Source organism: Poecilia mexicana, unplaced genomic scaffold (assembly GCF_051168715.1).
Source record: "Poecilia mexicana isolate PSO_F unplaced genomic scaffold, ASM5116871v1 scaffold_12, whole genome shotgun sequence".
NCBI lineage: Eukaryota > Metazoa > Chordata > Actinopteri > Cyprinodontiformes > Poeciliidae > Poecilia > Poecilia mexicana.
The window spans coordinates 19,925,743-19,951,451 of NW_028263381.1; the positions used below are offsets into that span (position 1 = coordinate 19,925,743).

General features: G+C 41.0%; 1 protein-coding gene across 2 annotated transcripts in view; it reads left to right on the forward strand.

Moving 5' to 3' along the window:
• The window catches only part of rxraa (retinoid X receptor, alpha a), a 125,150-nt gene that overhangs the window by 79,855 nt on the left and 19,586 nt on the right, over nucleotides 1-25,709 (forward strand). The window contains exons 4-6 of one of the 2 annotated variants that reach the window (XM_088011046.1): nucleotides 16,093-16,243; nucleotides 19,823-20,002; nucleotides 24,483-24,667. In XM_088011046.1, the coding sequence (XP_087867172.1) occupies nucleotides 16,093-16,243; nucleotides 19,823-20,002; nucleotides 24,483-24,667 (516 nt within the window). The remainder of the gene's footprint in view (nucleotides 1-16,092; nucleotides 16,244-19,822; nucleotides 20,003-24,482; nucleotides 24,668-25,709) is intronic. The other variant, XM_088011047.1, reaches the window with a different exon arrangement.

A 25,709-nucleotide genomic window follows, 5' to 3' on the forward strand; every position in this document is an offset into this window, starting at 1 on the left:
AGTTTGCAAACTCCAGCCAGTAGCATGTCAAGCATCACTGCACTAAGGGATTTCAACCTCCCAAGCTAAATTTTCTTTTGAATATTTAAGATATTTCCTACAAAACAAGATTTAAAAAAATAGCACCGTTAATGTTCAAAATATATTTTGTAAATCTCTTTATTTAAAGTTAAAGGTTGCTATAACTAACTGTACTGTTTCTGTGAGATGGAATAAAGCAAACAAACAAGACTTGAATGGCATGTTATTCCAGATCTTTCTTTTATTATTATTTTCAACTTCTGTAACAGGAACTTTGAACATTTAGCTGCAACAACCGAGATCATCCCTAGAACTGAGTGCCTGACTAGTCTAAGTAATCAAAGACGAAGGGCCTTGATCGGAGTGATGACCAAGAATCTGGTGTTCTCTGGGGAATCTAGAGGAACCAGCCACAAGGTCAACCAGTGCCAACACGCTTCATCAATCAATCCTTTATGGTAGATTGACCTGACAGACAGTGCACTGCTGTGAGAAGCAGCATTAACCTCTTCAGGAATTTGAGAAGAACGTCTGTTCCTTTGACAGACCAAACCTTTTGATAGCTGCTGACCTCTGCAGACATGGAGCACCCCACAGAACACAACTCGGTCCACTGCAGATTCACTCAAATCTTCACACTTTTTCCTGATTTTCACTCATTCACTTTGACAAAAAGTGAATGATATACCCCACCCACAACCCGATGTCAATGTCAGGAGATAACCGGTGTTGTTTGCTTCGTCTGTCACTGGTCTTAATTTGAACATTTGGCAAGCTTCCTTAATTAACTAAACATGACTAAATCCTGAAAATATCCTACAGCTACATCAGTTGTTCCTCCAAAAGTATCACAACAAGTGCTTGTTTTGAGCCCCTTGCAGTGATGCGTGACCCTTTTGAGCCCCTTGCAGTGATGCGTGACCCCCGTGCCTTACAGGTGCTTACCTGTGAGGCACGGGGCCTTACAGGCACCTTGCAGGTGCTCACTTGTTAGGCACTACTGGCAATACAAAGTAAAAAAAAGGTATCGACTTAATTATGAAACTAATCAATTAAATGGATAAAATGACACAACAGATTCAACTTAAATACAATAATTGTGACTCGAGTCTGCAGCAGGGTGGAGAGCAGCAGTCGGACGGGCTCAGAGGTTAAAGTCGGCGGTGTTGCCCTGTGGCCGTGAGGCGCGGCACCTCTGATGAGACGTGATTTGAGTCAGACGGCGTATGCCGCTTTCCCTTAACACTTGGCTGACTAGCCTTTTTCAAGAGCACTTAACTGGAACGAGGTCGCTGCTCGGCTCAGCCTCTACTGTATTTAACCGTCCTGCCTTTGCTAACCACACACATTTTACAGGCATATACTTTAATTTTGATGATTTACCAGGCATATATCGCGCTGTGCAGTGTCCCTCCTTTACTTCTTGCTGCCCTCAAGAAGGTTCTTCTCAGCATGAAGCGCAATCAAGAGCTTTTTTGTTCAAGTACAAAAACATGTAACAGGGTTTAAAATCACAGTAAAACACTCAGTTTCTTACTGGAACCTGCTTCATTTTCCCCTAAATATGGTAATAATAAAAATAAGTGAGGCATAACATCAAATATCCACAAGACTGCTTGATGAAAGCGGGGACAGGATGACTAAATGTTCTGTTCTTTCAGTAGTTTTGCATGTTTCAAACACCAAACCACATCTAAAGCCTTTTTCACCAGTCAGTTCTTACATCTTAAACAGCCATGCTTCTCATCTGTCCCTAGCTGTCCTTTTTAACTTTTCAGGAAGGACCTTGTAGGTTTCTCATGGCTGATGACTGCGTTCTGGTTGCCTCCTTGGTTTTAATGAAGGAGATCAGAAAGGAAACTACATATTCTTTGCAAAGAGGCCACATATTGACTGAGTTTTACTGTCACTCAAGATGCACGGAGGGTCTGTGGGTTTGCTTTCAGCAGGCTGGTCTTTGTTTGTCGAGGTAAAGGACGAGGATTCAATCTTGAGCATGTGGTTTTAAGGCTTCGGAGGCCACAACAGGGCTCTTTCTGATCAGACTCTTCAGCGGTTTGGTCCTCAGGGTTCAACACACCGACAGTACAGACCATCCTTCTCTATCAGAGACGCCACAACTTTTTTGTGCAGCTGGAAGGGATTATGTGTTGGGGTTGGAACACATTTCACACTTCCACTTACAATAGCAGGAGTTGTGTGGCTGTTGTCTTTTGCTGAAAAAGGGGTCCTTTATTATCAGACCACTGCAGGGTCCAACTTTCCATTTTGCGGCTTAAACCAGTACCCCTTTGGCTTCTGCGCTTCGGTTCTGAAATCTCCCCGAGGATCCTAAACCAACAACGGGCCCCTGTTGTTTCTCAGTTTCCCAGTTTGCCTTCAAAAAAAAAGGAAAATACATACAAAGCGTGACTGTTTCTGGATTTGGACGCAACATAAACACTGATGCAGAAAAAAGGTGTAAATGTTTTACAAGAAAACGGAACGCGCGCTTAATAAGTTATAAACGAGCGGCGGCGGTGATGTCATGTTCCAGCTCCGAGGGCGACGTGTTCAGACGGGAGTCGCTAGGAGACAAAAACAGAAAATATTCAAAAGAATGAAACCGGTGGAGCTCAGTCTATTCCTGCATGGGAGTCATGAAGTCCATTCCACTACTTAAGGTTTTGATGGCTACTGCGGTCACTCTGCATGATGTCATGGTCGCCATGTCACATAAAGGGACTCTGTTTAGGCTCCATGAGTAACCATTAAGGGTTTCTCATGTCAGTTAACCTTATATTGGAAAATATATATTTTTTCAAAACCTCTTTACAGGTAGCAAATAAAAATCAGATGAAAAAATAATTTTTTCCCCCCAATACTCCTTTCTGCATCTAATGTAATGGTTCAGTTTTCATGCATTTAGCACACAGCACTTAAGTCATTGTTTAGGGAAGCTTTGCTCGTCTTTGACTCAAATCCTTATTTTGAGAACTACAAGTAGACTTATTATAATCGTTCCACCCATTGTTGGGACAAAACTCAAGTTTCTGCCAGAGAGGGCTTTCAGTCTGAAATATACGCAGGAATTGTTGTTGTAAAGAAGTCGAAGTGGCATGAATGCAAGGAGAGCAAAGGCCTCCACTCAAAACATAGGTTTATTTGTGAAAAGGGAAAACGGCACAGCACATTTCTGGTGCTTTATTTGGCTTTCAATTATTTGTTTCGTCAAAATCTAGGTCCTGATTTGGAGATGAGACCTGACAAAACTTTATTTTAATTTCCCTTTTCAAGCATAATTGTAGCATTTGGTGCTTTACACAAAGAATAAACAAGGATTCAAATATTACGGTGGCCGACAGGTGCAAATGCGCACCAAAAGAGAAAACACCCCCGAATTAGAAAACACCCCCGAATTCGAAAACACCCCCGAATTAGAAAACACCCCCGAATTAGAAAACACCCCCGAATTCGAAAACACCCCCGAATTAGAAAACACCCCCGAATTCGAAAACACCCCCGAATTAGAAAACACCCCCGAATTAGAAAACACCCCCGAATTAGAAAACACCCCCGAATTAAATGCAGCAAACAAAAAAGAAAACACCCCCGAATTAGAAAACACCCCCGAATTAGAAAACACCCCCGAATGAAATGCAGCAAACAAAAAAGAAAACACCCCCGAATTAGAAAACACCCCCGAATTAGAAAACACCCCCGAATTAGAAAACACCCCCGAAGCAGCAATGGCGACAAAATAATTTTTGCTGTATTACACTTAAAATTACACAAATTTATTTTTTACAATGTTTTTAGGCGAGAATGTAGATGTGTAGATCTGAAATATCTGCTCGGTTCATTAATAAATCACCTACTTCCAATATTGCTCCGACGTTTTCGGAGATGTCTTCTCCCGCTGCATTAACAGCCAGCTTCACTCGCAAGCTGTCAGCTGGCCGGGCGCTCCATGTAGATATTAATAAAGTATTTAATTTATTCCTGAGCAAATGGGTTTGACTGATTAAAGTTAAGCCTTCAAACATAGTTTATTTAACTGTAATGTCTTACTACCTGAGATCTGGAGAGTATTTGAAAATGAATAATATCCCTTGTATACATTAAACATTTTAGACAGATTTTCTTTTTACTATGGAACAACTTTTATTACAAAAGGTGAAGAATAATACAGAAATAAAGAGTAAAAAACAACTGAGTCCGTTTTTTTTCCTTCGTTGCTCTGTGCTTCACGTTGTCACGGTTGCTAAGCAACATAACGCCGAGATGGAGGCTAGGCAGCTAGCCGGAGGCTACAGCTTCTCTCTTCTGGTCGTCCATATTCGTGGCCTTCGAAGGACCCGTCTTCTGTAGATCGGGCCGTTTCTCACATAGACATAATAAAAGGACAGACGCCTAATGGACCGCTCTCGTCTTATCAATACATACTTATATAAGTATACAAACATAAATAAATAATCATTAATACTGAATAATATACATTAGGCTATGCATGATTATGCACGCACACACACACACACACACACACACACACATATATATATATATATATATATATATATATATATATATATATATATATATATATATATATATATATATATATATATATATATAATGTTTTCCAGCCTACGAGTTCTGGTTTAAGAGTGATTCAGCAGCTGAGATTGGGTCCAAAATCCGATACGAGATTCATCCGTGCTGTGCAGTGAATCTGTCTCTCCCTTCTTCCTCACGTCGTAGGAAACCTTCAAAACAAAAACGGGACATTTTCGAGTTATCTTACGTTGACTGAGTTAAATAATTAAATAATAGCCATTGTCATCTGTGTAAACTTTGCTGGTGAATGTTATGATTTTTATAATATTGTTTCATTTCTATAGTAGGCTCTTGTATCAGATAATCTAAATGTTGGAGAATGACTGAAACATTTTAAGATTTACGGAATCTCGGTTAGCTGTCAGAGCGGGGGCTGAACACCAAGCACTATAGCTAGCATTAGCTGGTATTTCGCCAGTGGACATAAATACAGTATAGTAATATTCTAATCACAAAAATACACAGTAATATGTCCATCTTACTTGCGAAAAGTCTGTCGAGCCCTCACGTCAGTAGTCCGTCGATCCGATCAACAATATTCCGCAGTGCTGAAGGCATCTTCTGCTGTTTTGGTTGAGCAAAGCAAAGTGTATTTGCGCCGGAGCAGCCAATCGTGGGGGGGAGGGTGTACTCTTTTATTATGTCTATGCTTCGAAGGATCAGTTTCTCAGGGCCCTTGAAAGGATGCAGAGCCTGAATTCGGACACAGCTATTTTTTGTTAGACTCCCCATAGTGGTCTGGAGCCAAGGGCGTAGGTTTGGTCTAAGTTTTGGTGGGGACCTTGATCCCCCCCCCCCCCAGCACAGTGAAATGCCGAAGAGCACCGAACATTTTTGAGAAGGGGGGGGAAACCACATTGGCTTAATAACCCCTCCCCCCAACCATAACCATATCATACATCTTGTGTATACAACCAGATACAGTCATACTCAGCAGATCAGTTCAAGAACACTTTACTTTTTCCTTTACAAAATTCAGCAAACGTTACAAGTAAGATCAAAAGAAATATCCTCTGGATACTCCCTGGTCACTGGCACTCACACTGACTGCCTCCTATAGAGCAAACAAAGCGTAACCTGGTTTGTATTCACACTAGCTTAACTTAATTTAAGACTAACACTTCAAATGCCATATTTACTGAGATAATTTCACAGTATATTTCATATCTGAGAACTAACACCTCACCTGGAGCCCTGAAGCTCCAGCCACCTCTCCATCGTTCTGCTCTGCCCCTTGCTCTGCTGTCTGAGCATCCTATGTGAAAAAATATTACATAATTAACAGACCTATTCTACCTCACATTCAGTGCTGACCTTACTAAACACCGGACTTTACAACAAATGCGTTGCGTGATAGATATCTAACTTACGGGTCCACTCACTGTACTTACAGCCGACGTAGCGAAATAACTTCTAATGTCTGTCCTTTTCTTTTTTGGTGGCGACATGGTCTCGGAGACTCAGAAGGAGACGCGTGTGCCCAGCTAGCCGCCGCCTTTTGCAGCTAATCAAAGAACGTCCGACGATTCAACTGACTCCCCCTCCCCCCACCTCCCCGACAGCACCGTTCCGACTCGGTCTCGGAGGCTCATAATTAATGTCAAACTAAGAAGCTTCCGTTCCACGCACCGCCTGTTGCTGCTAATCAAAGATCGTAGATCCACGTTCTTTGAGCCAATATGGCAAAAATTGGTCGGGACTTTTTCATATCCCGTGAATATTGGTCGGGACATGTCCCTACCGTCCCTACCCAAACCTACGCCCATGTCTGGAGCACTTCCGTTTTCAACACTTTTTGTTTGCTGCATTTAATTCGGGGGGTGTTTTCTAATTCGGGGGTGTTTTCGAATTCGGGGGTGTTTTCTAATTCGGGGGTGTTTTCTAATTCGGGGGTGTTTTCTAATTCGGGGGTGTTTTCGAATTCGGGGGTGTTTTCTAATTCGGGGGTGTTTTCTCTTTTGGTGCGCATTTGCACCTGTCGGCCACCGTAAAATATAATAGATTGATGTATAAAACATAAAGCTAGCAATAATAAAATAAAAATACACTTCACCCGTAATAGGTTGGACCTTCTTTCACCTTCAGAACCGTCCTAATTCTTCAGTTTTTCAAATCTTCTTAGTGATTTTGGTGCAGATTGAGATGATAACATAATACCAATAAATCATTACTGTTTAACCAATAAATCATCACTGATATGAATTTGCTATAAAAATATTACTGATTGCTCTTTAAAAATGAGGTAACTTTATGTTATTAAAGGTAAAGTTTAATGTCAAGTTGTCATAACAAAGACATTTTGAATAATGTCAACTTTGTATTAAAAGTGTCATAATTTACCAAATGACTCTTTATGACAAGTCATAAATATTCATGAAGGCTTATTCATGTTCATGACAGGTGTTCTGTCATGTTTATGACAGTGTCATGACAGTCTTATTCACCCCCTTCAAATAAAGTGTTACCAAAAAAAAAAAAAACAGAGCTGGACCTAGAACTGAATCCTGCAGAACACCATATTTCACCCTATTCACATTTACAGAATGCAGTGTATCACATAGATGAGACTGAAACTCAAGACTGTGTGGCAACGTAAGATATATTTTAACCAAACGGCTTTAATACTGTAATTCACTTTGAAGCTGCACTGAAACTCCAGGACTTGTTGTTTTGATCTGACTTGTGTTGGAAACTCAGAGTAGGTGCCAACATTTGCATATCTACAGGGCAGCAGAAGCAGTGACATTAGGCTTAGGTTTCAAACAATGTTCTACGGAAGCAGGCGCATGGCTTTGCGGTTGAAGTGCCTTAGGGAACACATTTATTTTAGAGCTTGGAATAATCTCTTTTGGATCTAATTGCATCTATTGGTGTGATCTTACTGCAAGACAATACTGTCTTGTGGGCTGACATGTACACCGTGGCATGTCTATGAAGAACAATACCGACTCTCTCCCACATGTGAAAGGTGAAGTTAGTGAGTGGATTTTTTCCCCCCATGTTTCTTTTATTTAAATGTCTTGTTTATCTCTGTTATTATTTGCTCTTTGTGATGATTTTAAACAATAATGGGGGAAGAGAGGCAAATATGAACTAGAAACACAGTTTACATTTTTGCTAAGAATCAGACGGCCTCATTTTGCCAATTAATTTGGTATCCAGCACAAACACCATCCCCAAAGCATTTCTGACTCATAAATAGGCACACACTAGAATAAAAATCTGAGACAGAATGACACAAATGTGAAAAACAATCCTAAGTGTGCTTCATTGAGATGAACAGGTACATTTTAGTATATTAAAATCACTATATGCAGTGGAGAAATGTTATGCCGTTGCTTACACAATGGTGGAGAAGATTGCTGTTTGTCCTAACAGAGAGTCACTGACACCATCTACAGAGAGAGTTTTCCACAAAGAGACATTTCCTGTAATCTGTATAGATGCACAAAAGTGGGAAATTGAGTGGAAGGAAAAAGCTTAGTAGGAAAAGCTTCACATGCAAAGTACAGAACGTGGTCTGGGTTTCTTTTGCTTGGAAAGCTGCATTAGTGTGGGGTGTTTGCTGCAATTAACCAGTTAATCGCATGATTAATCAGATTGAGCTGCATTTAATATGTTTTTTAATATTAACAATCAAAATCAAAAGTTACAGCAATTTTGTTTACAAAACAAAAATCAATAGATGTTTTTGGTTATCAGAGGCTTTTATTTCCATTATAGGTATTATTCTTTGTTGTCGTATTTTATTTCGGATATTCAAAATACCTTCCAGTTTTTACATTAACTGTTCTCGACAAAATGCGAAGGGAAAACATGCATTATTATGCCATTACCAATACACTATTTGAAAATGGTTTCAAAACAACATTATTGTTTATCACAGTAATTACTGGGACAGTTTATTGTCCAGTAAAATAATTTAACGACTTTCTGTGGTGTGTGTCAGTGAATTGGCAGTGGGTGTTTTAATTCTGGACCTCTGTCCTTTAAAAAAAAAAAAAAAAAAAAAGGAACCCAATCCCTGGCAGCACTAGATTTTTGCGACTAGTGTTAATTAATTCTTTGAAAGACATTTAACTTGTCTGGACCTCAATAAGCGCACAGCAAAGACCAGACTGGGTGACCGCTGTTCTGTCCGTCTGCATTTATCCCATTTCATGCTTGTTTAAGGACCTAATAAGGCAGAAAAAAAAACCTGTTTGCTTCTCAGTTTCAAGGTGGAAATAGTCTTGAAAGAATATTGAACACATTGGCTATGTGACACCTTAATACTCAAGTAAAGAAGTCTTTTAAAAGCTGGATCACTTGCACGGGGATTTACCCACCCCATTATCTACTCAGGGACAGACAGGAAGGAATTAATCAAAGAAATCCTGAACGCCGTCGTGGTTTGACACAAAAATACCCCTTGAATTATTACTGGATTATGTGCAGTTTGACAAAAGAAATTGCCTCTGCTCATTCTCATGCAGCACACCAGAGCACACTTAGAAAGATATGATCTATCACCAGATGTTTGCATACACACAGAAAATGTATGCCTGGACTGGATCTCATCTTTATGCTGAAAAGGCTGTTGGATCCAAAAACAAGCTGCATGATCTCAAGTTTTTAATAAAAGATGGCATTCATGTCCTAAATAGAGTTTCACAATAAATGTAAATACTGCCAGAGTCTGACTTTATGTTTGAACTTTTGAACTGTTTTCTCAACACACACACACACACACACACACACACACACAGCCAGATGGCAAACCAACATTTGTTAAAACACCTTAGGGATCGCTTGGATGTAGTTCTTGCACAATTGGACAGAATACATTAAAAAGTTTATGCATGCATGCATTGTTTCCGAGACATTGTTGAACAATATTCCAATTCTATTTACAGTAATGGAAAACTCGATTTAATAATATAGCTGGCTATAAACAGCTCTGTCTGATAGTCAGGTACCGTTCATTCAAGAGACTGAATAGTTGATGATCACCAAGGTGATTATACATAATCAGGACTGATGCATGCAGGTGTGTGTTAGCACATTGTCAAGGAGGAAAGGCATCAGTAATCATATTAGAGAAGCAGAGTCTGCCTCACATCAATCTGGGAAGGGTTATACGGCCATTAAAGACAATTTATAGTCATGTTACGGTGTTAAGTGGAAACATTTAAAACGGCTACTAATTAACTCAGGCCGGATGTACTGGCAAATTCACCAAAAAGTCAGAGAACTACAAGAAAGAAAACCCACAAAGAACTAACTCCACCTCAGACTCAACCGGCTGTTTGGAAAAAACGAAGGAAAGGTTGAAGGAGAACGCGTCTTCTGTCTCAAAATAAATTGAATCAAGTTACACCTTACGAAACCACAAGATCCTTGGTCAATGCAGAGATGTTTGGTCACAATACAGTGCAATATGTTTAGAGGGAAAAGATGCAACATATGCTGCATGGTGCAAGTTTCTGTGTAATGGGCAGTGTGATATTTGCCCACATGTGAGGATCTGTTCCACATAAAACCACATCATATCCTCTTCAGGACTCACAGAAGCCTGAAAGCACAGAATCAACCGCATGCATGGAGGAGTGTGTGTTACAGTCATGTCTGCTTGCACACACACAAAATCACACGCTGGAGCGCACACGCAACAAAAACATACAAACGCATGTTTGAAATGCACCCGAGCCCTGCGTGCGCTCTCACAAATGCTAAAAACACACGCTCAGATGCTGCCACGCTGAGGTGACGCAACAGCTGAAAGTCGCTGCATGTTTCCACTTTGCCCCGTCAGGTTCAGCTGTTTTCCGCCACTGATAGTCTCACTAAAATCGCCTCTATTTTCCTCAGCAAGAGAACTGCACACCAGCTCTCTTTCTCTCACACACACAGACATGTATCTAAACTGAGCCAGTAGAGCTTCGTTTTATCTGTTGTGGCACAGCATGGGGCGAGTTGTAAACCTCGGAGCTGTCTGGAACCATGTCTGCTGCTGCTAAGCCACCAGGAGAGAGCCGAGGCTGCGTTTTATTACAGCCTGCGACAATAATCATGAAGTTGTTTTACAGAAAGGATTGCTTTAAAGGAATTTTTATGAAACCACAGAAGGATTTTGTTAACGGTTGATAAATAATTACTTGCTCACTTGGTTCTCACTAATGCGGATAATTTCCAAGACAAGAGATTTTCTGCTGCATTTGCACCTTCCGCCTCCATGGAAACCGAGTTTTTGGCGCCAAAACTTGAGATTCCTAAAAGGTGGATTTGTGATGCGGCCATGTTGACTGCAAATCCAGGAATAGTTTTCGTATCTGCTTGTTTCGTCTGGACTCTGTTCCGCTTACAATCAAATCTTAGTCGAAAAAGTAACATGGCTGTGAGTAAATGATAAACGGTCCAAGAAAACCTAAGCTACAGGTGATTCGAGAAAATCTGCGGCCGGCCGCTGACTTTGAGTTTGATGCAGTGTTGCCAACCCGTCAGTGGGAAAAGTAGCTATTGACTATCGTAGAAGTTGCTGAATAACTTCACTCTCTGGTTTGCATATTTTGTCTTGAGTGAAGTAAGTAGTTGTGTTTCCATTACAAATGTGTGTAAATCTTTTTCTGCTAAAATGGGGGGGAAAAAAACAAACAAAAAAACGCAATTTCGCAATTCCGATGTTTCCGTTAAATAAGAAATGAAATAAAAATTAAATGTGCATCAGGCTGTCCAGCTTGATAAAAATCATGGCAGCGACACGTTAACAGTTACCTAACATGTATCCAGTACTGATTCAGTGAAAAAAGTGTTTCCATACATTTACATACAATACATTTACTTTGCATCAACTGAACCGCAGCCTTGTCTTAGCACAAAAACGTTTTATAGAAAAACATGTTGTTGTTTTTCTCTCAAAATTGTCCTTCCCTGCATTCTGATTCTGCAAGTTCATCCACACAGAGAAGCGGGATAAATGTTTCCACGGATAAACATTTGTGAGCCGTTTGCATTCAAAACCGGTGTCTGATATTCAAACGGTCCCAGGAGAGACGGGCTTGTCTCACTGCGATCCCCTGAAGGCACACAGGCTAGTCAGGGGTCCATTAACAGGCCTCCCTGTGTGAAACCCGATCCACTGTCTCTGCTGATGTGTGTCCGGATAAGACTGTGGCACACAAACACACACCGCAGCGAGCAGAAGAAAGTTCCTCCTCGCTCCTCTGCGGAGCTGTCCAGATAAGTTTGCTTTCAGGAGGAAGTGATCGTCACGAGGTGTCAGAGGTGAAAGGGCAGCGGGGGTTATCTGGAGGTGAGATCTCGACCTGATCCCTGTCCTCACCTCTCCTGAGTTTGCCATTTAGGCCTCTCCCTTCTTTCAACAGGGGATTTGAGCGCTGCCCGCTGACTTCCTGCCACTTCACGTTCTATTTTTGGATGTTTTTTTTTTCTTTAAAGCTTCACGCCTCGAAGCAAAAGTAAATTAAAGCTACAAAAAATTAATCATACTTAAGATAAGCAGCTTGCAGCCGGCGATACGGCGGCGGGCAGTGAGATCTGTAACAGTGGATTGTAAGGCAGAGCGCTCTGTTCCTGGACATGCCGCTCCTGCTGCACAATGGAAAACCTTATGAAGGAGTTCCAGTACAGCGTTTTGGAAGAAAACACTTAGAGATAAGTTCCTCGATTTTAACCAAGGTGCCCTTGAATAAAAAACAGGTGAAGATCCACGTAAGGAGTTGATTTCTCCCGTTTGAAGTGCCGCTGCTGCGCTCTGACTCTGAATCACGCTAAGCCCGTCTTAGGCTGAGGCTTCTTCTGTTTCGGCTCTTCTTCCCTTTTCGTCCTCTGTTGCCTCGAAGGACGACTCCTCCACCATGTGTCTTAGCATGCTGACAGTTGAACGGACCCGCTTTTTTTTCCCTTACGAGGAAACTCGTAATGCATCTTGTTTTAATGCGACGTTCCGTGTTCCAGCACTGAACATATAATCAAAATGCAACAGCTCTGCGACGAATTCGACACCCGCAAGCAGAAGCGGTACCAGTCAGACGTCCTTCACGGCGCATTACATAACACCTGCAGCACACGAAGCGTTCCAGCCGCTCACGCTGTACATTGTTCCTCGGGAAATCTTCTGTCCTACATTTCAGGCCTTGAAATGAATCGTTCCTCTTCCATTTTCTGATTAAGTTTAAGTCTAAGGCTTCTTATTAGCCTTTGACCCTGTGTGCTGGGGTTTCCCTGAGCGGTGTAGATGCACCTACAGCTGATATACCTCCCTATCAACCATCGTGTGTGTGTGTGTGTGTGTGTGTGTGTGTGCGCGTGTGTGTGTGTGTGTGTGTGCGTGTGTGCGTGTGTGTGCGCGTGTGCGTGTGTGTGTGCGTGTGCGTGTGTGTGTGTGTGCGCGTGTGCGTGTGTGTGTGCGCGTGTGCGTGTGTGTGTGTGTGTGTGCGCGTGTGTGTGTGCGTGTGTGTGTGTGTGTGTGTGCGTGTGCGTGTGCGCGTGTGTGTGTGTGTGTGTGTGCGCGTGTGCGTGTGTGTGTGCGCGTGTGGGTGTGTGTGTGTGTGTGTGTGCGCGTGTGCGTGTGTGTGTGTGTGCGTGCGCGTGTGCGTGTGTGTGTGTGTGTGTGTGCGCGTGTGCGCGTGTGTGTGTGTGTGTGTGTGTGTGTGTGTGTGTGTGCGTGTGTGTGTGTGTGTGTGTGCGCGTGCGCGTGTGCGCGTGTGTGTGTGTGTGTGCGTGTGCGTGTGTGTGTGTGTGTTGTAAGGGAGAGCTCATGTATTCTATTTCCAGTACTGGTCCTGAGCTACTTTAATCCCCTCGCCTTGTCTCTATTGCCATTGGCAATAGAGAAAGAAACCCCCCGAGCCCCCAGTCTGCCCACCCCTCCCAGGCTTTCTGCCTCTGTCTTGCTGGGATTGAGTTGCAAGTTTACTGAAAATAGCCTGTGAGAGGCAGAATCTTTTCTGTCAGGCAGACAGAGGGTTTGATAGAGACAATCCCGGCCGAGGAGACAGCTCTGCGAGTGCTGCGCTACGGGGGGAGAAAAAAAACTAGAGTCAGGCATTTGAGGGAGGCAAGACCTCAAACTGTGAGTGTGTGTTTGTGTGTGTGGTGTGTATTTGTTATCCTGTAAATGAACGTGCAGTCATGTCATGTTTCCAGGTTTTATAGCTCAGATAAGGTCTTTTTTCCTGTTTTTTTCTTGATTTTCTTTGGTTTTCTGAACAAAAAGTGTTTTTTCAACATATGACAGGGGCATATTTATAATTATATTAGAGGAGGTGAATAAAAATTGACTTTTAATGCTGAAATATCAGCTTCCTGAAATGTACACTGTACAGCACATGATTAGGGCAACTTTTTTCATAAACCACTGCAACAGGCGGGTTTAGTATGTAAACATCAGCCTGTGACTTTGCTGAAGTTTTGGGGAAGAACCAGGTTTACATTTACTTCTCCTTACTTTGGTAAAACACCAACAGCAGCAGACGACATGAGATTTCTCCATTTTTTCCTTCCACTAAACTTTCCATTAATATTACTATTATTTCTGTTGCCATTAATGTGACTTACCGTCCTCGTGAATGGTGTCACTTACTGTTCAACAACTTCCAAGTCAGATTTTGTAGGCCATTTATGTTTCATTTTGTATTTAATTTTGTGATTTGCGATCTTTCCAACTATAAACCATAAAAAAGTTTCCTTTCTTTTTTTTTTTACTAACTGACTTTTTCTTTCAGATTAAATCTTTTTCAAAGCATTAATATTTGATTGTGTGTCACATTTTTGTGTTTTTGTGAAAAAATAGATCATGAAGATCAAACCAGGAGGTGATGTCACAGCAGGACCTAAAGATTTTCCTGTGTCACAGAAAAATCATCCATTTTTGTGGATGCATCTGGGAAATATCTGTCAGTAATTCAAACCCTTTCAGTCTGAAACTCTGCTCATGTCCCCAGAGTTGCTGTAACTCTCCACATGTCACGCTAAATCGTACAGAAACATGGATGAAAGGAAGCAAGGGAATCTGTATTTTTGAATTTTTCTATTTTAGCTGATGGTGAAGCACTGTGTGGTCAGGAGTATTTCTGTTCATGGATGGACTGCATGAGCTGCGCTTCTCGTAGCGATGCTGTTAAACAGGACTCATATTCTGGGCTGTTGGAGTTAAAAAAAAGATGAAAAAAGAGGCCTGGAGCCACAGCAGCCCTGTGAGAACAGCAGCATAATGCGAGTTTTCTGACCCGGAGCTGGAAGGTCTAATGAAAATTGCTGAATTGCAATTTGGAGTTAGATACACCAGTCCTACAAAAACCCCCCAAAACCTATAAATGGAACAAATGCATAAAGTCCTCAGTTTTGTTTGACAACTCGCCTGGTTTATTTTTTCTAGATGGACTAGATTAATAGATTAACAGCCTCTACTTGATCTTTTGGTTTCTTGGCACTTGATCAGTTTAACGAGACAAGATATATATTTTTTTAAGTTCAAAGCTTTTACATTTTCAAAGCTTCAAACTCCTGCAATGATTTGTGATGAATGAGTTGGTTTCTCTCTTGTTCTGAACTCTGTAGAACTAGATCCTCTTATCTTGAACCTTGGTCATAAAATAAAATCCAGAGTACACCGCAAGCTTTAGGCTTTCATTCAAAGACACAATTATTTTCTGTCCTACACCCAGAGCGCGTTCTCAAGCTGACAACGTTGTTGTGTCCACATGTATATATTTAATAAAACAGCTTTCATTTGCTTTGCCAACTTGTGCTGAACCAGCAGACTTTTACATTTCTCATTTTGTTATGAGGTAGTTGTTTTGGCTAGCTTGTGCAATGAACTGCGTTTAGTCATTGTGAAGTATGTGCATCCGGCCATGCAACATTTATCCTCTCTGGAAGCGACGTTTAGGCAGTTGAAATAATTTGACCCTCCTGGCTTTTCGGTTTCAGCAGAAGGCAAGGAGAGGCCTCTTTGGGAGAACATTTCTCAGACAGAAGGTATCAGGCAGCAGCTGAAGTTGTGTTTAAAAGCTGCAGTTTGCACTGCTGCTGCAACAAATTCTGCCTCTTTATTCCGCTGTGCTGTTAAATTTTGCAGCGTAGTTATGCTAGCACCGAGCATTTTGGAGCCAGCGGGGCTTGTAGGGGGCATGAATAAAAGAGTTTCTGAGGTTGAGTGGTGCAGCATCCCCGCCGCACCAGATTTAGATCTAAGAGAGGAGGGAAGAAGACTTCTGGGACTGCTAATAATTCACTTTACATAATTTCCTCTTCTTTTCTTCTTCTTCTTCTTCTTAAGTTTGGTCAATTGGTTAAAACTCCACACGACAAACTTCATCCTGATGCCTGCTTTAAGTAACATGTATTTAACTCCACAGGCGCTAGCTAGCAGCCGCTGTGCAGTGAGCTGTGTGATATTGCCTGTTTTGAGTTCAGAGGGTCTGCTTTTGTGACCCGTCGGCGTGTGTGTTTGTGTGTGTGTTGGTGTTTCAGTTGAACTCTCCGATGAACTCGGTCAGCAGCACGGAGGACATTAAGCCCCCGCTGGGCCTCAATGGCGTGATGAAGGTGCCCGCTCAGCCCTCAGGCACGGCTCTGTCGCTCACCAAACACATCTGCGCCATCTGCGGCGACCGCTCCTCAGGTGAGTGCACCGACGCCGGGACGGCCGTCAATACAGCCCAGGTGTGTCTCAGTCAGTCGGAATGTTATTGACAGGTTCAATTAGTCGTTTCATTCAAAAAGTGAATTTTTTCCGTTTCACTCGGCTCGGTGGTGGAGCGGGAACACCACTGGGTTCGATTCCCTGGGTTCTTTCGCTGCCCTACTTCCTGTCCTGCTACTTATAAATAAAGGTCACTATTTTCCCAAAAAAATAAAAATTTCTTAATATATTCTGTGTATTTGTTACACACAGAATGCTATATTTTAAGCATTCAAAATGGTCACTTTAGCTTAGAAAAACAGATTTTTCTTGAGGATAATCAATCTTTAACGGTAAGATAGAAATCAAGGGTAAGACACAGAGTGCTGCATCCATGCACATTATTGAGAAATTGAGTGAAAGGAAAAAATGCAGTAGAAACTGTACCAAGCCCTGGAGAGGATCAAGCAGTAAGAGTAGATTCAAAAGGCACAGAGTGTCTGTGTCTGTGTATAACTGGAAAGTTGAGTGGAAGGAAAAGGTTTTGTAAAAGCAACAGGGATATCTGCAACTCATTCAACATTTTTAGAGAGATTTATACAGTGTGGACTTTTGTTGGAGTCATCACTTTAGAAGAAACCGTACATGGACATGTGACTGCTGTGAGAATATATTCTTTTAGACAGCACAAATAATACGTCAGTTGTAGCCTCTTAATTTTTCACTACTTCACTTTTTCCATTCACTAAACTTCATTAATATGCTTGCTCAGTCCTCTTTATTGACATTTGTGAAGTCTATTTTCGTGAAGGTCAAAACATCCTTATAAAATAATAATATCTCTCCTAAAATCTGTTTTTATTGGTCTCCTGTTGGGGGTTTTTATGAGCTCATCAAAAATCAACAGGAAAGAAACTACCCCACTCTGTCCCTGATTATATCACCATGAGCTGTTGATCCCTGGAAGGTTTGAAATAATCTGTAAACAACTCGGATGACACCGTCTCTCATTATTACCTAATTAAAAGGAAGTCGGACTACCCCAAATCTGGCTTAATCCATCTGGAGCCGCACTAGAAAACCTCCGAAGGAGATCTAAACACGATCGCCGGCAGAGAGCAACCCCGCTGACCACTCTGGCACAACTACAGACTGCCGCCTCTTGCAGTGGGACTCCTCCTGGAAGGACAACAGTCAGCGTAATTCTTCTGAAATCTCTGCTATGTGGTAGGGAAGCCAGAGTCAGGCCACACTTTGGGGGGAAAAGCACATGAAGGCTGCAGCAAGGAGGCGCTTCAGAACCAACATAAATCACGAGGCAAAAGGTCTTAAAGTTAGAAGCAACCAAACCTCACATCGACTTCTACTGAAATACAGAAATACTGTATGTGTGGGAAACTGCACAACGTTGATGTTATTAGTGGGGGAAACTAAAACCTAACAGAGGTGCAGCTGGAGGTGAGAACAAACAGACTGAACCGAATAGAAATATATTATTGTTCAGTGCCAAATACAAAACACATAATTCTGACAAACTTGGCCTAAATTTTGCTTTGGCTTTAAAAAGTGTAAATCTGCAGGATAAATCAGCAAAATACATTGGTTTCTCTTTTAATATTTCAAAATTGCTTACTCTGATTTGAAAAGTCAAATCTGACATTGCTGAAAGTGCTGTTTAACAAAGCATCTTCCTTCCAAAGTCATGATAATCCTGTTTGACCTAAAGTAACTGAGGTTTTTGCAGAGTCAAAAATTTAATCAATTCCTTATTTTTTATTTTCCAGCATAAACAAATAGATGACTGTTGAATCATTTTTCCAGAGAAGTCCATTAAAAGCTTTTAACCTTTTGGGGTTAGGTGAATTTTGTTGTCATCCTGCTTCCGCCCGGTAGGGGAGGAGGGAGAATCAAAACAGTGTTAAATAGCAAGTCATGCTTCATTTGGTGCTGCTCAAGGGCTTTATTTATCTTCTCTGGTGGTCTAAGCGGCAGATATTGAACAAAGAAACAGTTTGAGGAACACTGAAGACAGAAAATGGGCTCCATCCATCATAAAAAACAAAAGCTGTGGCTGTTAGGAACAAGAGGCCGACATGAGAACAGAGTCCTGGTGGAATCTGTCCTCAGTGAGCCTTTGTTTCCCCTCACAACCACAACATAAACTACGGACTCAAGAGTCTGTTCACTTTGATAGAACAAAGAAATAATTATGATCAGATGCTTATCGGACTACAGCTCCCATATGCTGCTAACATGACCGTTAGCAGCATATGTTAGCGCCGTGTCTTCAGTGTAAGTAGCAGGTTGTTGGCTAGCAGCTGTTTTTGTGTTTTGAGCACAACTTGAGTGCAGCAGTTCTTCTTAGTTATTTATTCAGAGCTGTGTGTCACATAAATAAGCACCTGTGGAGAGCATTGGGTGCCTGCTTTGACCCAAGGTGAAAAACAGATGTAATCTTCATGCATTTTTATGTCACAGACACAAACCTTTACTTTGCTTTGGGGGGAATTTATGTCTTAGACCAACATGTAATTTGGTAGTTAGGAACCACAACCATCTGCGAATGGCTTTAATCCACAAATACTTCGGATCCCTTCAAACAACGCTGCCTATTTTAATAGTTCAAACACCAAACGTACTTTAATATGCATTAATGCACACAGAGAAAACTGAAAAAAGAGAATGGCGCTCCTGGATTGGCTGGTTTGCAAACGCCAAAAAAGCTAAATGCACAAATAATGAACTATGAATAGGTGGGGATCGACTGTGCATGTTCTTTTATTTTATTTATTTAGTTAGTTCTGCAAATAAAAATCTGAAAAGTGTGGCATGTATGTGTATTCAGCTCCTCAGTTACTGTATACTATCAGCTTTTTACGTCTTCAGACTAAAAAGCTATTGTAAAAATACAATAGACTAAAATTTAGTCTGTTGTAGCTCTGGCTGCATGTTTAGTGTTTTGGTTCTGCTCTAATCTGAGCCTCCACTAAAGTATTTATTCAGAATGGTCCTTCATGTCCCTGCAGAAAAAAAGCATCCTCCACAGCATGATGCTACCACCACCATGTTTCAGTTTAAGAATGGTGTGTTCAGTCAGTGTTAGTTTTCTGTTTAAGGTGGAAAAAGAAATTGGTGGCATTGGATTTCTATTCAGGAGTATCAAACCAAAGGGAGCTACATTTGTATGCATGTCACGATCCACAGATTTCTATTGGATATATGATTTTCCTTCACTGTTGAACCTTTCTTCGTGTTGGTCTAGGACATGAAATCCCAATAAGAGACATTAAACTCTGTGGTTGTAACGTGACAAAATGAGGAAAAGAGAGCAGCACATGGGAGGGATTATTGGAAAAGTCATTTCTACCATTCCTTGTAATACCAGTCATCTGGATATTGATTTTCTTTACTTTTTTTTTGCTATATTGCTTCACTTTGCGAATAATAATCTCGTGCATGCCCTGGATTTATTGCTCTTTCTACTGTATTTTGTCTGACATGACACTCAGTGAGGCACAATCCAGGAAACATCCTGTTAAAAACCCAAAGCAAACAGCCTCTGTCTTCTCCCGTTTCCAGGAAAGCACTATGGTGTCTACAGCTGTGAAGGCTGCAAAGGCTTCTTCAAACGAACCGTTCGCAAGGACTTGACCTACACCTGCCGCGACAACAAGGACTGTGTCATCGATAAGCGCCAGAGGAACCGCTGTCAGTACTGCCGCTACCAGAAGTGCTTGGCCATGGGCATGAAGAGAGAAGGTACAGCACATACCGTTGAGGATAAAGTCCTGCTTAAACAAAACCTGCATCCTGTTCCAACCTGCTTCAGTCAGTGTGTTTTCTTCCCAGAAATCGTTCTGTAATTTAATTTAGCTTTCACCTCTAGAAGCAGAAAGAGATCAGGGTTAGTTTTTCATCTAAGCTGAATGTTTAATATTCTGAAGCAGGATATTTATTCAACAAACTTCTTTTTTTTATTGCAGTAGCATGAATTTTAAAAATACCTTAAAAAAAAGAAAAACTTGAAAAGATCATCCGCTTCGTGCCAAGAGAAAACTGCTTATTAGTCAAACATTTAGACTAAAAATGTTTGACCAGTAAGCTAAGCTTCCTAGAAACCTCGATCAAAATTTAAAAAGGAATGAATGAATGTAAAAATAATAATAATAATAATAATATAGCTACATTTATTAAAGGTATTGTTAAAGATGCTAGCAAGAATACGTAGGTATGTCATGCAAAGGCTTTTTCCTCTTTTTCAAAACAAGTTAGTGATTTAGTCACACACATGATGAAGAGTCTTTATTTAATGAATTATATCTACTTCTAAAAACATAAACTCAGGTTAATATTGTCAGTTGTTCAGCAGATTTGTAATTGATGTCAGTTTTTATGAATTAACACCTTTTTTTCCTCATTTTTGACATCAAATCCATTAGTTTATGTGGATATAAATTTGGACCATTGATCCATGTTCATACCACAACTGAACAAGAAAATCAAACTGCAAACATTCATCATTGAAGAAGAGAGCTTGCTCATGTAAAAAAAAAATTGTCGCCATGGTAATTTTCACATGTCACTGTTGCATCTTCTGGACAAAGAAAACTCCCTGGAACTCGACGGCGACGTTTCGCCCTCCCCTGACCCTCTTGCCCAGCGAACAGCTTTGATTAAACCCGGAGGCGGTCGATCAGATTTGAGCCTGGCTGTGGAGACGTCAGAGATCGGGCCACAGCGGCCCTCGGAACCAGGAGCGTTTTGTTGTGTGAGGGGAAGAAAAACAGGCAGCGAGGTGTGAATTTTAACACTCCATGAAGGTGTTAAAAATATTTGTGCTCTCAGCAGTGCTGTTAAGCTCTCCTTCTCACTTTGAGCAAATAAATCAATGCGTCTCTCCATTGTGGTTAAGAGGTTTTTAAATGGAGAGTGCAGATTATGGTGCCTTGCAAATGTAGTCACACCCCTTGAGCTGTTTTTTACATTTTGCCACATTAAAACCACAAACTGCACTGTATTTTATTGTGATTTTATGTGATAGACCAACACAAAGATAGTCGTGGAAGGAAAATAAGACGTGGTTATCAAAAGTAGAAAAATAAAAAGAACTCTGTTTTTGCTGTAATTTTCCAGCTGCCTTCCCAAGATTTACGTGTTGGGTAAGAGTTTTTCTGACAAACAGCCCCCAGATGGAAATGTCCACAGTTTTCATAATGGCTCCATATGAAATCGATCCACAGTAAGGCTGGGTAAAACTTGGGATATATGCAGGTGTTACAATTGTTTTACAATTTCAATAGTTTTTTTTTGAAGTAGCTCATTTGAGACACAATTAAGAACTGCATTGATTTTAGTCGTATTTAATCAAAGTGGGTTCTGAACAAAAAAAAAACACCATATGCCAACTTAATATATGGGGCCCACAAACACATGTTGACTGGAACGGTCTGAAAAGGGCGTCTTCTTCCTCCACAAGTTTGCTGCAAACAGGACTTATTTTGGGTTTGTCTTCTTTCCTCTCTTCTAATATTATTCTAATCTGTAGAATACTTCTACAGATTATCCCACCTGAGCTGTTGATTCTTGCAGCTCCTCCAGAGTCACACCTTAACTCCTTCTCTAACCGACGTTCTCCTTTCAAGGCCTGTCAGATTAGCCAGATCTTCACAGTATGTTTTCTGCTGTGAATTATTCCTTCCCATTTACAACCTGTGCACTGCAAAAAGCACAAAGTCTCACCTGGTATTTTGTCCAATTTCTAGTGAAAATTTCTTATTAAAATAAGACGAAACTAACTTGTGAGTCATTTTTCTGCAAGACAGGAGCTTGCTTTAAGTCAATAATTCTTTAATTTTGCTGAAATATGACTAGTTCCACTCGATTATTTCACATATAATATGGGAAAAATGTATTGTTATAAGTGAACGGTCTGAGCTATTGGAGCTTTTTCCATCTATATTAAGGGATTTTTAACTTAAAATAAGCTCCTAAATCTTTCTGAAAAGTTTCTTGTAAGTTAGTTTCATTTCAAGCGTACAAAGATGTTTGTACTAAAAACTAGACAAAAATACGTACACATTTGTTTAAAAGATAAGGCCTGTTTTAAAGCCACGTGCGACGCTGAGCATTGAAACCAATAGTTGTGTCGTATCAGTGCAGCTTTATTTAGGGCTTGTTTAGCTCAGAGAAAGTGTTTTAGATTTCTCTCCATTTTTCCTGACCTTATCTTGGCCTCCTGCCCCCTCCCGCACGCTTCTGTTTGTCATTGTTGGGCTCCGTACTTCGTTCAAGGATATTATCGTTTACTACCTCTTGCCTCACTCCGCGCTCGCCGCCACTCCTCCCCCCCCAACGCCGTTCCCCCGCACCCCGAGGGCTGTGGTTAGCGAACAAGGCAGCAGCAGTAGCCCAAAAGGCTAAGCGAATCCACAGAAAAACAGGATTAAATGAATTTATGCGCTCCCAGTCAGGACAGCAGAGGAGGAGGGAAGAGGGGAGAATAAAGCTAACATGATTTCAGCCCTCCTCACCTCTGTGTGACTCCGACACAAGTATTCTACCCTTGGGCTGACCTCCACTGCCAGACAGCCGTTTCTCCAAAACTGGGGCCCCTTTCTCCTTCTCCTCTGACAACCTCTGCTTCCCTTTCCCTCACAACAAGGCCGAGGCCTCTCCAGTTCTCAACCTGAAATGGAAACCAGAGCAGGGAAAACGTAAGAAGACAAGCCGCCCTGCACACCCGGTGTGTGATGTGTGTGTCTTAAGGGTGTGTGCAGACCTGGATGCTCACATTAGCTTTCTAAAAGTCTCCCTTTATGTAACGCTTAACAAGAAAAAAGGCTCTATTAATCCGCAGTTGGAATAAAAAAGCCATAATGTGTTTAAGCATTTATCTGCGGTGCCTCAGATGAAATAAATTACAGCCTTCTGAAAAGACAAAAACATACTCATGCTGCTTTTTATTTTTTTTTTCACTCGAGGGTGGACATGTGGTTTCTCCCGCCTCAGCTTTGAGTCTGTCTGTCTGCCCAGCAACAAAATCATTTCCTGTCTCCGAGTCAATCAGATGACAAAATCCACACAGTTGTGTTTTTATCTCTTTTTTTATTATTATTATTTAATACACGACAAAGTCCTCATTGACTTCTATTCCAGCTTTTTATTGTTTTAAAGAAAAAAGCGAAAGGACTTAGAGAGTCTTGGAAAAGTATTTATATTCCTGAAACTTTCTGAACTTTGTTGCATTTGATCACGTTGCAGCCAAAAACTTCAAAATGCTATTTTATCAAACAAAAAAATGAAATGAACAGCAAAACAACTGATCATTCTTAAAAAAAAAACATCACAATGCTGATAGGTGGGAATGGCAGCATCATACTGTGAAGACGTTAAAGTTGATGAGTGGAGGAGCTAAATATAGAACAATCCTTGAAGAAAACGTGTTTTAGGCAGCAAATAAAAACATAAACATACAAGTGAAGTTTCACTGGAATGTCTCATCAAAGCATATTCATGCGTTAGAATGGCCCAGTCCAAGTCCAGACCTAAATCTAATTGGGAATTGGTTGCAAAACTTAAGAATTGATGTTTTACAGAGACTGTCCGTCCAATTTAAGCCATAAAACGGCATAAATGCCATTATTTACTAATCTGGTAGCGACACATTGCATGACATTTACAGCTGTAACAAAAGCAAAAGGTTGTCCTGCAGGCCACATTTTTCAGATTTTCCTTTTTCAAATAACGCGAAAACTGTGAGTCAGTTACTTTGTGTTGGTCGGCGCAGAAACTCTAAGAAAAATATGTCGAAATTTGACGCGGTTAAGTGATACGAATACTGCTGAAAGGCACTGCATTTGTGGTGTAAGGGAGAAGTGAAAGGCCTTGCATTATTTATGTGTGAATGAAGGATTTGTATAAAAAAGGCTGTGGCTGTTTGTCATTGAGCACAACAGAGGAAAGCAGGTTGCTTTGATGTGGAAACTGGAAGGAGTCCCTGAACGATTCTTCGCTGCTCTGTTGATCCTTTAGGTCCAAGGTCTCCTTTAAAGTCAACGCACACTTTAAAAAAAAAGAAATGACTGTTGGTTGAACTTGACATAAACTTTCAGCTTTAATCAAAAGTCTGGCTTTGCAAATACCTGTCAGCACGTTTCATGCGGGAGCTAAACGGTGTGCAGCTAAACTTGAAGACATGTTGCTGACGTCAGCGGTAAACAGCAGTAGTGAACGGAATCAGTTTTGTTACATGCAGCCGTCCAGGAGGAGCGCCAGCGGGCCAAGGACAAGAACGAGAACGAGGTGGAGTCCACCAGCTGCGCGAACGAGGACATGCCCGTGGAGAAGATCCTGGAGGCCGAGGAGGCGGTGGAGCCCAAAACCGAGACCTACATCGAGACCAACCTGGGGATGCCGTCCAACTCGGTGAGCGCAGATTCTCCTCTGATCACACACTGTGTCTTCCTCCAACACGTCAGCCTGAAAATGGCCGCTGTTCTCTGCTTCTGCCTGTTTAATCCCCCTAAATCTAGATGTCGGATTGTGTGTTTTTGTTACTGATATAGTACTGGTGAAATGAAAACAGGCCTCCGGCTTATTACCAAAACTAAATAGGTGAAATAAGACAAATCTTAATAACTAAACAGCTTTTATAATTTAAGCTTCTTCTGTTTTATTTTTCTGTTTTTACATAATGAGATTTTTTAAAAATAGCACAATTTTACTATATTTTTACAAAACGTCTAAAGCAATTTATTTATTTTTAACTAAAATCGGAAAGTAGCACATTTTCACAAAGCTACTACAGCATATAATCAGAGTAAAGTTATATTCAATACTTGCTTGTTGTTGTTTTGTGTCAGACTATAGAATGGACACTCGCTAAAACTCCTATTGGTTTTTATTGTGCAGAATATTCTACAGTTTTCTTCTGCATTATTGAGCCAGAACCAAAACTAGTTTCATCTGGAACCATATTAGCTGTGCGCTGTTTTATTACCATATTTTTCTACAGATTTAGTCAAATAAATTGTAATGTATGCAGCTCCTGTAGAGGTGAAGGCTGCGTTTCAGTCTCTCCTGTAGGTATTTTCTGTCTGCACTGAGAAGTCACTCAATAAAGAAGCAGAGAGAAATACTGAAGTAGAAACTTCAGCTACTAAGTTTGAGAGAGGAGCAGCCCGTTCCTGAACCTCTGCAGAGACTCCTGCATGGAGTTTATTCCTCTGGAAAGTTTTAGCCGTCATGAAGCTGCTGGTCTGAGGTTCGGGTATCGGATTCTGGATTCTTGTTCTGTGTTCTCTCTGCAGTCTCCTCCAAGAGCAATTATCAAATATTAACATATTAACTGCTAAGTTTTCCAAGTTTCTCCACACTATCTAGACTTTGTAAAACAGCATTACAACAGCAAGAGCTTTTTTTTCTTTTGATTTATGTCAAAATATCCAACTTCCATTTGATCCTGGTT